The sequence below is a fragment of the Chelonoidis abingdonii genome, chromosome 2 (assembly GCF_003597395.2).
Source record: "Chelonoidis abingdonii isolate Lonesome George chromosome 2, CheloAbing_2.0, whole genome shotgun sequence".
Lineage (NCBI taxonomy): Eukaryota > Metazoa > Chordata > Testudines > Testudinidae > Chelonoidis > Chelonoidis abingdonii.
The window spans coordinates 96,676,164-96,690,602 of record NC_133770.1 but is presented as its reverse complement, the minus strand read 5'-3'; the positions used below and the strand labels follow the sequence as shown (position 1 = coordinate 96,690,602).

General features: G+C 41.9%; 1 protein-coding gene across 1 annotated transcript in view; it reads left to right on the top strand.

Annotated features, from left to right (window-relative positions):
- LOC116834761 (uncharacterized) overlaps nt 1-14,439 on the top strand; it is a 79,524-nt gene that overhangs the window by 25,831 nt on the left and 39,254 nt on the right. The window contains exon 4 of the mRNA XM_075061998.1: nt 7,935-8,324. Coding sequence (XP_074918099.1) covers nt 7,935-8,324 — 390 coding nt within the window. The remainder of the gene's footprint in view (nt 1-7,934; nt 8,325-14,439) is intronic.

The following is a 14,439-nucleotide window of genomic DNA, read 5'->3' as shown; positions in this document are numbered from 1 at the left end:
AATGTGGACTTTTGCATTCTATGACAATTATTCCATCCCCATGCTACTGGGGGAAGACTTGGCCAACCAGGTAAAGCGGGCCAAGAAAGTGGGAATGGTTACATGCAGCCAAGCCTGGCAAGCTTCCAGACCCATTCCTGTTCCTGAGCCGTCCACAGGGGCCCCGTATGTGTTAGCAGAGACCCAGACAGAGGTAGTGGACCCAGATCCCCTGCCAATGACTGCAACAGCCACAGTGCTTCCAATCCCAGACCCGGACCTGGAAACGAAACCAGCACCAGAACCATTGCCAGGACTGATGCCAGCGCTTGCAAACGCATCTTCAACCCCAACGCCAGAGGGCACCAGCGAGCCTAAACTGGCAGAAGCAGCAGACAACCATATCCAAGAGGCTTAGCCAGAGCCTAAAATACCACCTGGTGCACCAGCGGGGAGCGATTCACCAGCCACAAAAACAACCCCATCACCTACATCGCTCCCCAAAGGAAACAAGCCCAAGTCCACAGTCTAAGGAAGAACTGGTTCTCCAGCCTCCAGGAAACAGTTCCAGACTGAGCAGGAAGCAGATGACAGCCTTCAGAAAGCTTGGGCGGCGGCACAGAGCACCCAACCGCCTCTCAGCTTTTCTAATTGATCCTGGTTTGTTATAGAACAAGGACTTTTATATAGGGAGACTCTTTCTGGTGGACACCGGGAAGACTAGCATCCACAAAAACAGTTGGTGGTTCCAACTAAGTACTGGGGGAAGCTCTTAAGCTTAGCCCATGATCATCCCAGTGGCCATGCTGGGGTGAACAGAACCAAAGACAGGTTGGGGAAGTCCTTCCACTGGGATGGGATGAGCAAGGATGTTGCCAAGTATGTCCGGTCTTGTGAGGTATGCCAAAGAGTGGGAAAGCCCCAAGACCAGGTCAAGGCCCTTCTCCAGCCACTTCCCATAATAGAGGTCCCATTTCAGCGAGTAGCTGTGGATATTCTGGGTCCTTTCCCAAAAAAGACACCCAGAGGAAAGCAGTACATATTAACTTTTGTGGACTTTGCTACCCGATGCCAGGAAGCAGTAGCTCTAGGCAACACTAGGGCTAAAACTGTGTGCCAGGCCCTAATAGACATTTTTGCCAGGGTAGATTGGCCCTCCGATATCCTTACAGACTCAGGGACAAATTTCCTGGCAGGGACCATGAAAGACCTGTGGGAAACTCATGGGGTGAATCACTTGGTTGCCATCCCGTACCACCATCTAAACACAATGGCTGGTGGAAAGGTTTTAATGGAACTTTGGGGGCCATGATCGTAAATTTGTGAATGAACACTCACAATGACTGGGACTAGTGTTGCAGCAGTTGCTCTTTGCTTAAGGGCTGTACCACATCCCAGTTTAGGGTTCTCGACCGTTTGCGCTCGTGTATGCCACGAGTTAAAGGCCATTACAGCTGGTGAAGCAGCAATGGGAGGGGTTTACACCCTTCCAGGAACTAACATTCTTGGACTTTGTAAGCACCTACAAAACATCCTCCGACACTTTTTAGCCCTTGCTAGGAAACCTAAAGGATGCTCAAAAAGAGCAAAAGGCCTGTATGATAGACATACCAGAGAGCGTTCCTTCAGGTAGAGACCAGGTTATGGTCTGAAGGCACAACAGGCCCATAAAATGGACAGCATCATGGAAGGGCCATTCATGGTCAAGAGCGCCTGGGAGCTGTTAACTACCTCATAGCATTTCCCACCTTCCTACCCCTGAAGCCCAGAGTAATACCTCGTTATCTCTCAAGCCCTTTTATTCCAGAGACTTCCAGGTTTGTCAGTTTACAGCCAGGAGGAGATGTCTGAGTGGCTTGACAGAGTCTACACGAAGGGAAAAGTGACGGTACGTGGAAGAAGTGAATCTCTCCACAAACCCTGGAACATCTGCAGTGGCAACAGATCAAGGAGCTGTGCACTAAGCTTTGCCCATTGTTCTCAGCCACCCCGGACGGACTGAACAGGCATACCACTCCATCGACACAGGTAATGCTCCTTCCCAATTAGACCCCACCCTACCGGTTGTCTCCCCATTCCCAAGCCATTATATGGATGGGAGATCTCAAACATGCTTACAATGGGTATAATTACGCCTCATCTACGCAGTGCATGGGCATCTCCAGTGGTTCTGGTACCCAAGCCAGATGGGGAATATAACGCTTTTGCGTGGACTACTGTAAGCTAAATGTTGTTAACTCGCCCAGACAACCTATCCAATGCCACGCACCGATGAGCTATTGGAAAGTTAGGATCGTGCCCAATTATCTACATCAAGACTAACCAAGGGGTACTGGCAAGTACCGCTAGACAAACTTGCCAAGGAAAAGTCAGCATTCATCACCCATGCAGGAGGTGTATGATTTAATGTGCTTCCTTTCGGGCTCTGCGAAAATGCACCTGCCACCTTTCCAAGAGCTGTAGATGTTGCTACTAGCAGGAATTGGGAGAATATGCCATTGCTACCTCGATGATTGGCCATTTTTTGGTTCATGGCCCGAACACCTAGAACACCTGGAAAAAGGTCTTTGAATGCATCAGGCAGGCAGGACTAACTGTTAAGGCCAAAAAGTGTCAAATAGGCCAAACAGGGTGACTTACCTGGGACACCAGGTGGGTCAAGGACCATAAAAACCCTACAGGCCAAAGTGGTGCTATCCAAAGTGGCCTGTCCAAAGTCCAAAAAACAGGTCAATCCCTCTTAGGCTTAGCTGAGTATTACAAGCGACTTTGTACACACTACAGCCCAAATCGCCGCCCGCTGACCAACCTAACCAAAAAGACCCAGCCGAATGCAGTTAAGTGGACTGATGAGTGTCAGAAGGCCTTTACTCACCTTCAAGGAGATGCTCATGTCGTGACCCTGTGCTAAGGGCCCCCGGACTTTGACAGACCATTCCTGGTGATCACACAACGCATTTGAGCGTGGTGTGGGAGCAGGTCTTTCATGCAGGAAGGACCGGATCACAACTTCCATCCTGTCGTATTTCTCAGCAAAAAACTGTCTGAGAGGGAAGTCATGGTCAGTCAGTGAAAAGGAGTGCTATGCCATTTGTTACGCCCTGGAAAAGCTGCGCCCCTACGTTGGGGACGGCAGTTCAGCTAAAGACGACCAGGTTCGTTAAAATGGCTTCATACTGCCAGAGAAACAACAAAAAACTGCTTCGATGGAGTTTAGCCCTCAAGATTTTGATTTTGAAGTTCAACAAATTTCAGGAGCTTCGAACAAAGTAGCTGATGCACTCTCTCGTGAAAGTTTCCCAGAATCAACTGGTTAAAAATTGTCCTTACAATGTGAAGAATCTTGTTATTTTACATAATTAGTGCATATGTAAGGATGCATGTGTTTATTGATCTGTTTATTCTAGAGTTCTAGGAGAAATCATTGCCAGTGTGGTTCCACGCTGTCAGTGATTTGGGGGCGTGTCATAAACAGATAGTAGGAGTTAATAGAACGGAAGTACTTTATATCCTTTTGACTGTAAAGTTAACAAGTTAGTAAGCTGTGTCACCTGACAAGAGGACCAATCAGGGACAGGATACTTTCAAATCTTGAGGGAGGGGAAGTTTCTGTGTGCGCTGTTAGTTTTTGGTTGTTGTTCACTCTGGGGCTCAGAGGACCAGACGTGCAATCAGGTTTCTCTCCAATCTCTCTGATACAGGCTCTATAAGTTCAGTTAATAGTGGTACTAGGTAGATAAAGCGTAGTACTTTATGTTGTTTTTCTTTATTTGCAAATGTGTATTTGGCTGGAAGGAGCTCAAATTTGTATTTTGCTAAGGATTTTAATTTGTACTTGAATACTTAGGCTGGGAGGGTATTCCCAGTGCCTATTAGCTAAAACACTCTGTACCTAAATCCATCTTAAATTACAAAGATAATTTTTTTCTCTCTTTATTTAAAAGTTTCTTGTTTAAGAACTTGATTGTTTTTTTTTTATTCTGGTGAGACCCCAGGGGACGGGGTCTGGATTCACCAGGGAAATGGTGGGAGAAAAGGAGGGAAGGGGGAGAGAAAGGCTAATTTCTCTCTGTGCCAGGATTACTGTCTCTCTCAGGGCAGTCTGTGAGGGGGAAAAAAGAAGGAGGAGGAAGGTGAATTGTCCTCTCTGTTTTGTGATTCAAGGAGTTTGAATCCACAGTTAATCTTCCAGGGTATCCCAGCGAGGGGAACCTGGGAGAGGCAACGGTGGGGAAAGGCGTTTCTGTTTTCCTTGTGTTAAGATCCAGAGGATCTGGGTCTTGGGGTTCCCCGGGCAAGGTTTTGGGGGGACCAAAGTGTACGAGGCACTGGAATTCCTGGTTGGTGGCAGCGCTACAGGTCCTAAGCTGGTAATCAAGCTTAGAGGAATTCATGCTGGTACCCCTTCTCTTGGACGCTAAGGTTCAGAGTGGGGAATTATACCATGACAGCATTGTTTGGGCTTCATACAGGGGTCGGGACATGCAGACCAGGGGGCTGTTAGCAATATTGGTTTTAATACTATTGCAGGCAGGGACAATCTTTGGAGGATGTTACTCTGCTGAAAATCCCTGATTGGAAAAGAAAGCAAGTTTTCCAGGTCTATGATAGAAGGCTTTTTAACAAGACAATGACATCTTTTCCCCCTGCTGACTGAACAGCAAATCAATGGATGGAGAGCACTAGTACGCTACCAGAGTGGTCATAAGTGCTGGAACTAGGGATGCTGCTGCACCCCCTGGCTTGAAGCAGTTTCCATTATATGCAGACTTTACAGTTTGGTTCAATGGCTATCAGCACCCTGACTGTATACAAATTGTTCCAGCACCCGCGGGGGTGATTGCTGGAAGTTTGCCCTTTCTAGGAATATCCTTAACTGTCTTGATGCTTAAGAATTTTTTATAGAGGAGAAAAATCACTAACCAGGAATGGGGAAAAAATTCAGACAAACATTTTCAGGATTCTGAACTAAGGTGCAAAAACAATGGAACTGCCTCCACCCCCAGCCCTACAGACATTGTGCCATACATGCAGAACAACAAGATGCCATTGTTACCAGGATACATTTTCACATGGTACAGCCACTGGGCTATATTATAATGCAGCCTTCCTGCTATCGCGCTTTAATACTAGTATTGGAATAACTATACTACAGTATGACAGCTATAGAAAGAAGAATATGTGGAAATATGTACTTAAGCTTGCTAAGCCTGTAGTCTCAGATTGGATTCCCTCCCACCATCACTAAAAACGTTGCTAGAACAAATCAATAGTTGCACATTTAGATTCCTCTCCACATGCCCCCCCACTTGGATCACACATGGTAGGGAGGTTGGAGGAAGGGGGACCAGGGGATTGATATGGCTTCCACATGCAGCTGAAGCTAAGATCACCCTATAGGACATAAAAATCTTCCATATCAATAGTTCTATTGGTTTTAACCCAGAAATCTCTCTCACTTATGCTGCAATTTCCCCCTCATAGTAACAACAAAGATGGCAGCAGTGGCCACTTCCCAGCTGCAGCTCTGGCTCCATTGGTGTTTCCTTTCCAGCTCATTCCCTGGGCCCAAACAGATCCTCAGAGTATGGACCTAGGACATTCCCCAGCCCAGCTAGCCACAGAATCTGTTCCAGGATCTAGTCTAAGTCTGGCAACCACAGGCACCTTTCTACAGCAGCTTTCCCATACTTGTTTCCACCAGTGGAACTGACCCAGGGGTAGCAACTGAGAGAAATTTTAGGGGAAAAAAAGTCTAGTGTAGTCAGATGAGGCTAATTGACATTTGGAAAGTGTCCTGGGTAGAACTGATTTTCATTCCATCATTTAATGAAAAGTAAGAAATTCATGACCAAATTCATGAAATTGTCGCTATGCTACTAACCATGGCCTTGGAACTCCCTGGCAGCAGCAGCAGGGATACATTTCAGATCCTTCTACTCCCAAAAAGCACAGTCCCCTCCCACTTGGGTTGAAGAAGAGTTTTCTTTAGCTGCTAGCAGGACTGGATTTATGCCACATAGATGAGCATTTGTGGTACCATCCTTATTCTTTGCACATATACACTAATCAGGTTATCACAGTATCTATCAAGAGCTTTTAAGATCATTTGGAGGAATACAGAGAAGGAAAATCCTGACTCTCATACTACAGTCTGGTGGCCCAGCAGCACCAATCAATAATTTGTGCAAGTGCAAGCAAGCAGAATTAAAGGTCAAGAGGATCCAGAGATGACACTTTCCAAAACAGGCTGTTTAAATACAGAAACTGCTACCCAGTCCCTGCACAGTTTTCTTGTAACTCATTCGTAGTTAAAGGAGTTTCTTGGAGGAAAGTTATTGTGCATTTGGAGTTCTATAAAAGAGGTTGCATGAATTTGAGGGTGGGTTTGAGTTGGTTAAGAGAATACTGAGAGATTAAAGTAATTCATTGTATACTAGCCACTCTTCCCAGGAGGAATAGGTTCTCTTACTAGCTCCAAACCTATCCCCACAGTCCCCTCCACTACCAACCCTGATCAGTTCTATATGCAGTCTCTAGAACCCCCTTCCCAACACCTCTTTGTGGGGTGGAGAAAGAAGTTCATGTTGGTTTTCATCTACAAAGGCTGAAAAGAGTACAGTGACTCTTCAGATGATCTCTGGCCACTGGGTTACAATAATTTACACATTCTCCAAAGTGCAATGTGTACATATGTCTTAACATTAATAACTGAACATGCTGTCAAAAGGAAACTCACCATCAAAATGTCCCCATGTAGCTGGCAAAGTCATCTCCTCTGGTGCCCCCTGCCAACAGCCACTCCAGCCCTGCTGTGGTCTGCTCATTGTGCCTCAGCCCCCCACCAGGTCATGTTCACTCCCACCCCTTCTGGGATTACACAGAGTCACACAAAACAACGGGCCAATGACCTTATGACAGATCTTCAGCATGACTTGGGGCTCAGTAACCTTTACACCCCTTATCTCAGGGGGCTTTTATGCCACACTCCTTGGCAGCCATTAGGGGAACATGGACAAGCAGGCCGTGTACTCTGGATTTCAATACAAGAATCCTGTAGCAAGCAGCTACAGACAGCCTGTTCCTTCCAGCTAGCCTTCATCCTTAATTCACCCACCTAGTCCTACCCAGCTGAGCATAATTCCAAATTAGGCCTGGCCCACCCTCCAGATGCAACTGGATGCACTAATTGCTGTCTGGCAGTGGTTCAGGTTAATTCTTTCTTTGCCAGTGTGTGGTATACACTCCATCACATATGCTATTTAATATCTCATAGTTATGTGCTTACACTATATCTTTAAAATGAAACCTTATGGCAACTTTTTACCTGCACATTTGAAGCAAAATTTAAATTCCTGTGCATGCCCCTGCTTGCTGTGCCTGTAAAACAAACCAAAGATAAAGCACTTGACAGATGGAAGTCAGATGAGATTCTATGCAAAAAACTACACAAGTTTCACTGTACTTGCGTTCACTTCTGTTTTAGTAGATGTGGCTGCATTATCTGGAGGACACAATCCTTGATTTGCAAACATTTTTACCCCTCCAGTTTCTTTATGAAAACAGATGAGACTCCAGCCCCCTCCTCCCTCCTGGGATTTTAGCTTCTGACCACCTGACAACATACATAGTTTGACTCTTCTGAAAACTACACCACACATCTACAGGCAGGAGACCTATCATTGGATCCTGCTTAAACAACCCATTTGCTCTCCCCAGCTGCACCTCTCTCCTTGTCTCTCCATCTGGGGGCTATTTCAGAGTCCTCTGTTTCAAGTTCAACCCAACCAGTGAGAATGTTACTGCTGCAGCTTCTTATTGTGACTTCAACATGGTATTGTAAGTCATTTTTCCCTTCTGTTCTGTTCCAAACGTACATGTTCCTTCAACAACAAGACATTCCAAATTCCTTTGGCTTCATGTTTATAGTATCATTTCTCCTTTTTTCTTTCTAGATGGATATTCGCAAATAACTCTGATACAAACTCCACTGTCTGTCACCAGAGAGGAAACTAAAACTGCACGTATGAGATGTAAAATTTCTGGAGGAGGTTTTAATTTTAACAGTGCTTATATACACTGGTATCGACAGAGCCCTGGGGCAGCTCCAAAGAGGATTCTGTATATTGGATCAGGATCAGCTATTATGGATGAAGGCTTTGATAAAGAAAAGTTTAAAGCTAGTAATGATGTTTCTGTGTCCACCTCTAATCTCAGAGTAGAAAAACTAACCCAAGAGGACGCTGCTATCTATTATTGTGCCACCTGGGATATCACAATAGTAGAAACTCATAGACAACCCATACAAAAACCCACTCTGCATTCTGAGCCACAGCCTTTCAAGTGTATGAAACCAGACACATCCCTCATCCTTCCTCTCAACTTCGAACCAACAGCAGAAACTTCTGACTGGTTTCTGCAATATGTCAGGAAGAACAACAGCATAGAACTGCAGTTTTGAATTACATTTTGTTACAAATCACAACTATACCTTTTAGAGCAGGTCAAAGTTGTTTTGACATATAGTTTATTCCCTCCCAAAAGTGCAATTTCAGTTTGACTGAAAGTATTTACAAATTTGGTTGGATTTACAAACAGTTTTGCTGAAAAAATGATTTTTTTTAAAGTTGAAATTTCACTTCATTGTTTTCAAAATGAAACATTTTGACTTTTCATTTTGAAACATTTTGTTCTGAAATTTAGTCAAATTTATTTAAAAAAATACATACACATTGAAAAGGTACAAGGCTCCTCAAAATAAAACATAATGAAACACAAACAAAGTATGCTTTGGCGAGAACAAAATGTTTCATTTAATCTGAAATGAAAATATTTCAGTTTTTCATTTTGGTGTGAAAAATCAAAATAGGTTTTATTTTGGGTTGCGCCAAAACAAATTTGAAGGAGATTTTTCAGACACTTACACACATGCTTAACTTTAAGCATCTCCATAGGCAACCATGTCTGGAGAACAAACAATCACCTATGGCAGCAAAATATTGTATATGTATAACAGTTTGTGCAAATGAGTGTTGGCTGGTAGAACGGCATATTTGCTTATAAAAGCTCTAGACTGAGGCTAAACTCTCTGAGGGCTAGTCTACACTGGAAGCACTACATCAGCGCAGATGCTCCGATGCACCTGCACTGCCAGAGTGCGTCTGGTGAAGACGCTCTATACCGATGGGAGAGAGCTCTCCCTTTGGCATAATTACTCCATCTCTGTGAGAGGCGAAAGCCATGTCGTTGGTAAATGCTGACATAGTGCTGGTGTGGACAGCATTTAGGTTGCTGTCACTTGCATTGCTCAAGGGGGTGACTTTTTCATACCCCAACGATGCAAGTTAGATTGACTTAAGTGGTACTGCAGACCAGCCCCTAGTCTTGACAATAGTCACTCCAAAACAGGAAGGATCTGAAAGTAAAATTAGGTTGAAGAAGCCAACATGCTGGTAATATGAAATATATGCTTGCCTCTTTGTGGTATTATGATAGAGTGAGGAGATGCTCAATGTTATTGTGAATAGGGTACTGTAGTCTATGACACAATCTCTTTTTTAATATATGGACCACACAATGAAAAAGTTTGAGAACCACCTGATCCAAGGTTCTATTTAAACCATTATCAAATAGAAGCTGTCATCTAATTTCTATTTTAAGGAATGAAGATTCATTTAAGCAATGAGGATCCATTTGCAAGAACATGCAAATAGAATCACGGAGAAGAGAATTTATGTATCAGCTTTATGATGTCACAAAAATGTGAAATTAGTTAAATTCTCCAAGCAGTCAAGAAACTAGGAATACTTCATTAGAAGTTTTTGCCCAGCTACTGGTTACAGTGCCTGGTTATTTGAGCAAAGAGATAGCAGCATAAGTAAAGTACCACAGCTTATTGTAAAACGAAAAGTCAACGTGATACTTCAAGTGCGATCAAGTACTTTGGCACAGGAACCAAATTAGTTGTTTCTGGTAAGTATTTTTATTCTTGATTGAATCTATTTAGCAAAAGAAAAACAAAGGACAAAAAAAATTGTACCGAATAAATGAATTTTAGACAAGGAATTTGCACATAAGCCGTGTATTGCTCTTGATCTGAACTGGAACTCCCAAGGGCACCAGTGGATTGACTGAAGAGAGTATTTGGTCCTAATGAGTAAAGTGAATACAAGAGTAAAAGGCTGGAATATTTACTGAATAGCTGCTAAGCGTCAGGAAGGAGGGAAATGGAGAACTTTAAATTTAAAATATTGGGCCAAGTTCATCTCTCATGCAACTCCATTGAAAGAGTCCAAATGCCAGCAAGTGTAAAATTTACAGCGCAGGTTTCAGTTTAGCAGATGTGAGATTATTAAAACTTTTGTTATTGTTAGGGCTATGTCAGTATTTGATGACTAATGAAGGAAAATTGTCTGAGATGAAACAGTGTTCAGGCTCTCGGTACTTGGTTTTATGAACGTAATTTTTCCCTTTTATGTATATTTTATAGCATTTAAGCCACAGAAAAACACTCCAGTCAATAATATATGTGTGAATTAACAATGTTGAGTACATATAAGAGCATGTTACAATGTAAAGTGAAGCACAGAGGTTGTGATTTGCCCAGGATCACATGTGGAGCCAAATCTCCTCAGTTCCACTCTGGTGCTTTAACCACAAGACCATCCTTCCTATCCAGGCACATTGGAGATCACTGGATTAAATCCTCCTCATCCACTGAAATTAGTGGCATTGTGTGGTGACCAGAAATTCACCCCAATCAATTTGAGTGATGTATGTCAAGGAGCAGAAAACATTTTTGGTAGAAAAAGGCACAGGAATTTACAAAGTGCATAAACTCAGTTTAATACTCACATAATGTCCTGGCCCATAGCAAATCTTGTTTAGATTATACACTTTGTATTTAAAATATGAACTGCAGAATCTGAATTCATATTTTGAAGATTCATTAGTTTTTGTAGAAGATTTGAATTACGGAATAAAGTACTTTGGCTCTGGCACCAAACTGATAATTTCAAGTAAGTTTCTCAAAATGTTTTCAAAGCATACATCTACCCTGGGCATCTACTATGCTTGTTATCCAGGACAAAATCAAGCTATTCATAAATATACTGGGTGAAATCCTGATTCCACTGAAGTCAAAGGCAAAACTCCAGTTGACTTCATTAGAGTCAGGATTTCACCCATACTAGACTCTCTAAATCAGAAAGAATAAGAAACACTTCACTTAGGAGAATGTAAAGTGTTTGGAGATCTTGTTTAGCATTCTAAGATTGTGAGATGATTATGGAAAACTATTCAGAAGTGGAACTAAGCCCATTCTTAGCAGTAAATGTGAAATGTAAAATTTATGTTTTTTACAATGTAGTATATTTAGCACCCAGTCTTATGAGGTGTTAAGTACTTCAATGCTCATTAATTTAAATGGGAGTTGAGGATCCTCAGCACTTGCAGAATGTGGCCCTTAGATAGCATTAAGGAGTACATTCATAGTAACAATAAATGTATGCAATTGTGTTTTTTTTTTTAATAAAGACTCCAGTTCAGTAAGGAACTTAGGCATGTTTCTATTCCTATTCAGCAGAGAATTTGAGCATGTGTTTAACTTTAAGGCCAAAATGCAGTAAAATCTTCTTGATTCCATCCAGTAATGGGAATAAAGGGTTTGCTTATTTATTACATAAAGACCAAGTATGTGATAAAGATAGACAGATATTTTTAAAGATCTTTTCAATTGTTCAAATGTTTTAGTCATGTTTGGATTTAAGGAGGTTCAGAGTATTTCGTGCCTTTAAGAATATTCTTCCCTCTAGATCCTGCTAAATCACCCTTGCTGGGTGCCTAATCTCTGTGTTGCACAAATATTGCTGAAGAGCAAATGTTTTCTGTTGGGAATATTCCTGATTAGGCCAGCTGGCAGGAATTAGCCAGAATTTTCCCCATGAATATACCCATTTTAAAGGCTGTATTCTACCTTCAATCTATTGTTATCACTGGGAGATCCATTATGGAATGATGGCAGTGTACAGGCTTAATTTTCTAACCTCAGCCTGTGCACCACAATTACAATGTTATTTGTTCCTTTCCACAAAATATTCAACACCCTTAATCTAACCCATTTAGATTGAAAATAAGTGATAGTTAGATACCATCATACCTTTCGTGCCTTTGAAAATCTCCCCCACAGTTTTCACATTATTTTACGTGTACTCTCCTTCTTTACTATTTTATTGTAAGGTCTGAAAGTAATTTATATAGCAAATCAGATTTATTTTAAAGCAAGAACTATTTCTTCATCAACAACAAAATACCCACTCTGTATAGATTTTTGAAATTTTATTGTAATACCTGAAAGCAATTTAAATAGCAAATCAGATTTATTTTAAAACAACTACTGGTTCATCAACAAAAAGATACCCACTCTAGATTTTTGCAAAGGATTTGCTCACTGTGATACTTATTACTACTAGTGGTGTTCTCATCAAAGTATTTGGCTCTGGTACCAAGCTCATTGTAACAGGTAAGTCATGTGGTAATTACAGTAATGTAAAGATAAAGAGGCTTATTGTGGTCATAGAAAAGCTTTTTATCACAAGTAAGGTCAACAATTGTAAGCTCGATCTTGTGAAGTACTGAGGATGTGTCATAAGCATGCTGGTCCTTCGTCCAGTTGCAAAAATTTGTCTTAGCTTTGATATTACTTAAGTTCTTTAACTAAAATTTATAAACATGCATAAAATTAAACAACAGTGAAATAATGGATGTATTCTGTGAAACCTCCAGCTGTTGCAGTAACATCAGTACAGCCCCACCAAGGACACCAAATGCAGCAGTGCTAGGATCACTTAATCCTGTTCAGAGCAGGACAAGGCAACATGCTGGTAACACGCCAGTGAATGCTATTGCCCTCACTACACCAGTGAGGATTCAGCAGCACTTTTGCAATGCTGGGAGATATTCCTAATAAACTCTTGGGTAGTAAACAAGCCCTTTGAAACAACCACCTGCAGATTTTGGAGGAACCTGTCTCTGTCTGCTCCTTTTCAATTTTCTGTACTCACTGCCAGTGATTTCCCAGAATTATTCTGCAGGTGAGTGCAGTGGGGGTGTCTGTGTCTGTGAGAGAGATCAAATACTCTGGTTAGTTCCCTTCCAATTCCTAGACTGGCATCCACACCTTTTGTCTGAAATGTGGTGAGCTTTCTCAGATGTTATCTCTGTTCTGTTTTAAAACGGCTGTGTATGCAGAGGAAAATATTTTCCCCTTCCCACCAGCTATATAAAAAGATACCAGTAAATTGGTAACCCACAAACTACAACAATCCCAACATACAACAGAATAAGTATCTAGGGTACAGGCTCCCAGCTGCAGTCTACGGAGCTCTTTGTGCTAGTCGCTAGAGAGCTGGCTGATCACATAATGCTGGTTCCTCCTCATTACCATCTATTAAATTTCAGTAATACAGCTAAGAATTAAATTCTCTCCAGGTATCATTTTTCCATGTAAGCAATTGCTAAAGAGATGTGATGTGATTGCGGATGGGAGAAGAAGGAGGTGGTCAGTGCTATTGGGAATGGGAGAGGGGTTGTAGTGCATGAGACAATCTCTCTTTTCATATGTGGACCACACGATGAAAATGTTTGAAAACCGCCTGATCCAACAGTCTGTTTCCAATATTAAAATCAAATAGAAGCCGTCATCTAGTTTCCATTTTAAGGTGTGAGGGTTTGTTAACAGAAAAGCTGCAAGGACATGCAAATAGAATCACTGGGAAGAGAATTTATGTATCAGCTTTATGGTGGCACAGAAATGTGAAATTTGTTAAATTCTCCGTGCAGTCAAGAAACCAGGAATACTTCATTAGAAGTAATTTCCCAGCTACTGGTTAGAGTGCCTGGTTATTTGAGCAAGGACACAGCAGCATAAGTAAAGTACCACAGGTTCTTGTAAAACGAAAAGTCAGCGTGATACTTCCAGCTGGATCAAGTACTTTGGCACAGGAACCAAGCTAGTTGTTTCCAGTAAGTATTTTTATTCTTGATTGATTCTGTTTACCAAGAGAAAAACAAAGGACAGAAAAATTGCACTAAATAATTGAATATAAAAAAAGGAATTTGCACATAAGCCGTGTATTGCTCTTGATCTGAATGTGGAACTGCCAGGACATCAATGGATTGGCTGAGGGGAGTTTTGGTCCTAATGAGTAAAGTGAATACAAGTGTAAAAGGCTGGAATATTCACTGAATGGCTGTTAAGAATCAGGAAGGAGGGAAATTCAGAGTTTTACATTTAAAATATTAGGCCAAAATAATCTCTTGTGCTATTCCATTGACATAGTCCAAATGCCAGCAAGTGTAAAATTCACAGCACTGGTTTCAATTTAGCAAGTGTGAGTTTGTTATTGTTAGTGCTATATCAGTGTACGTTGAGTAATGGAGTAAAAAAGCATGAGGTGCAAC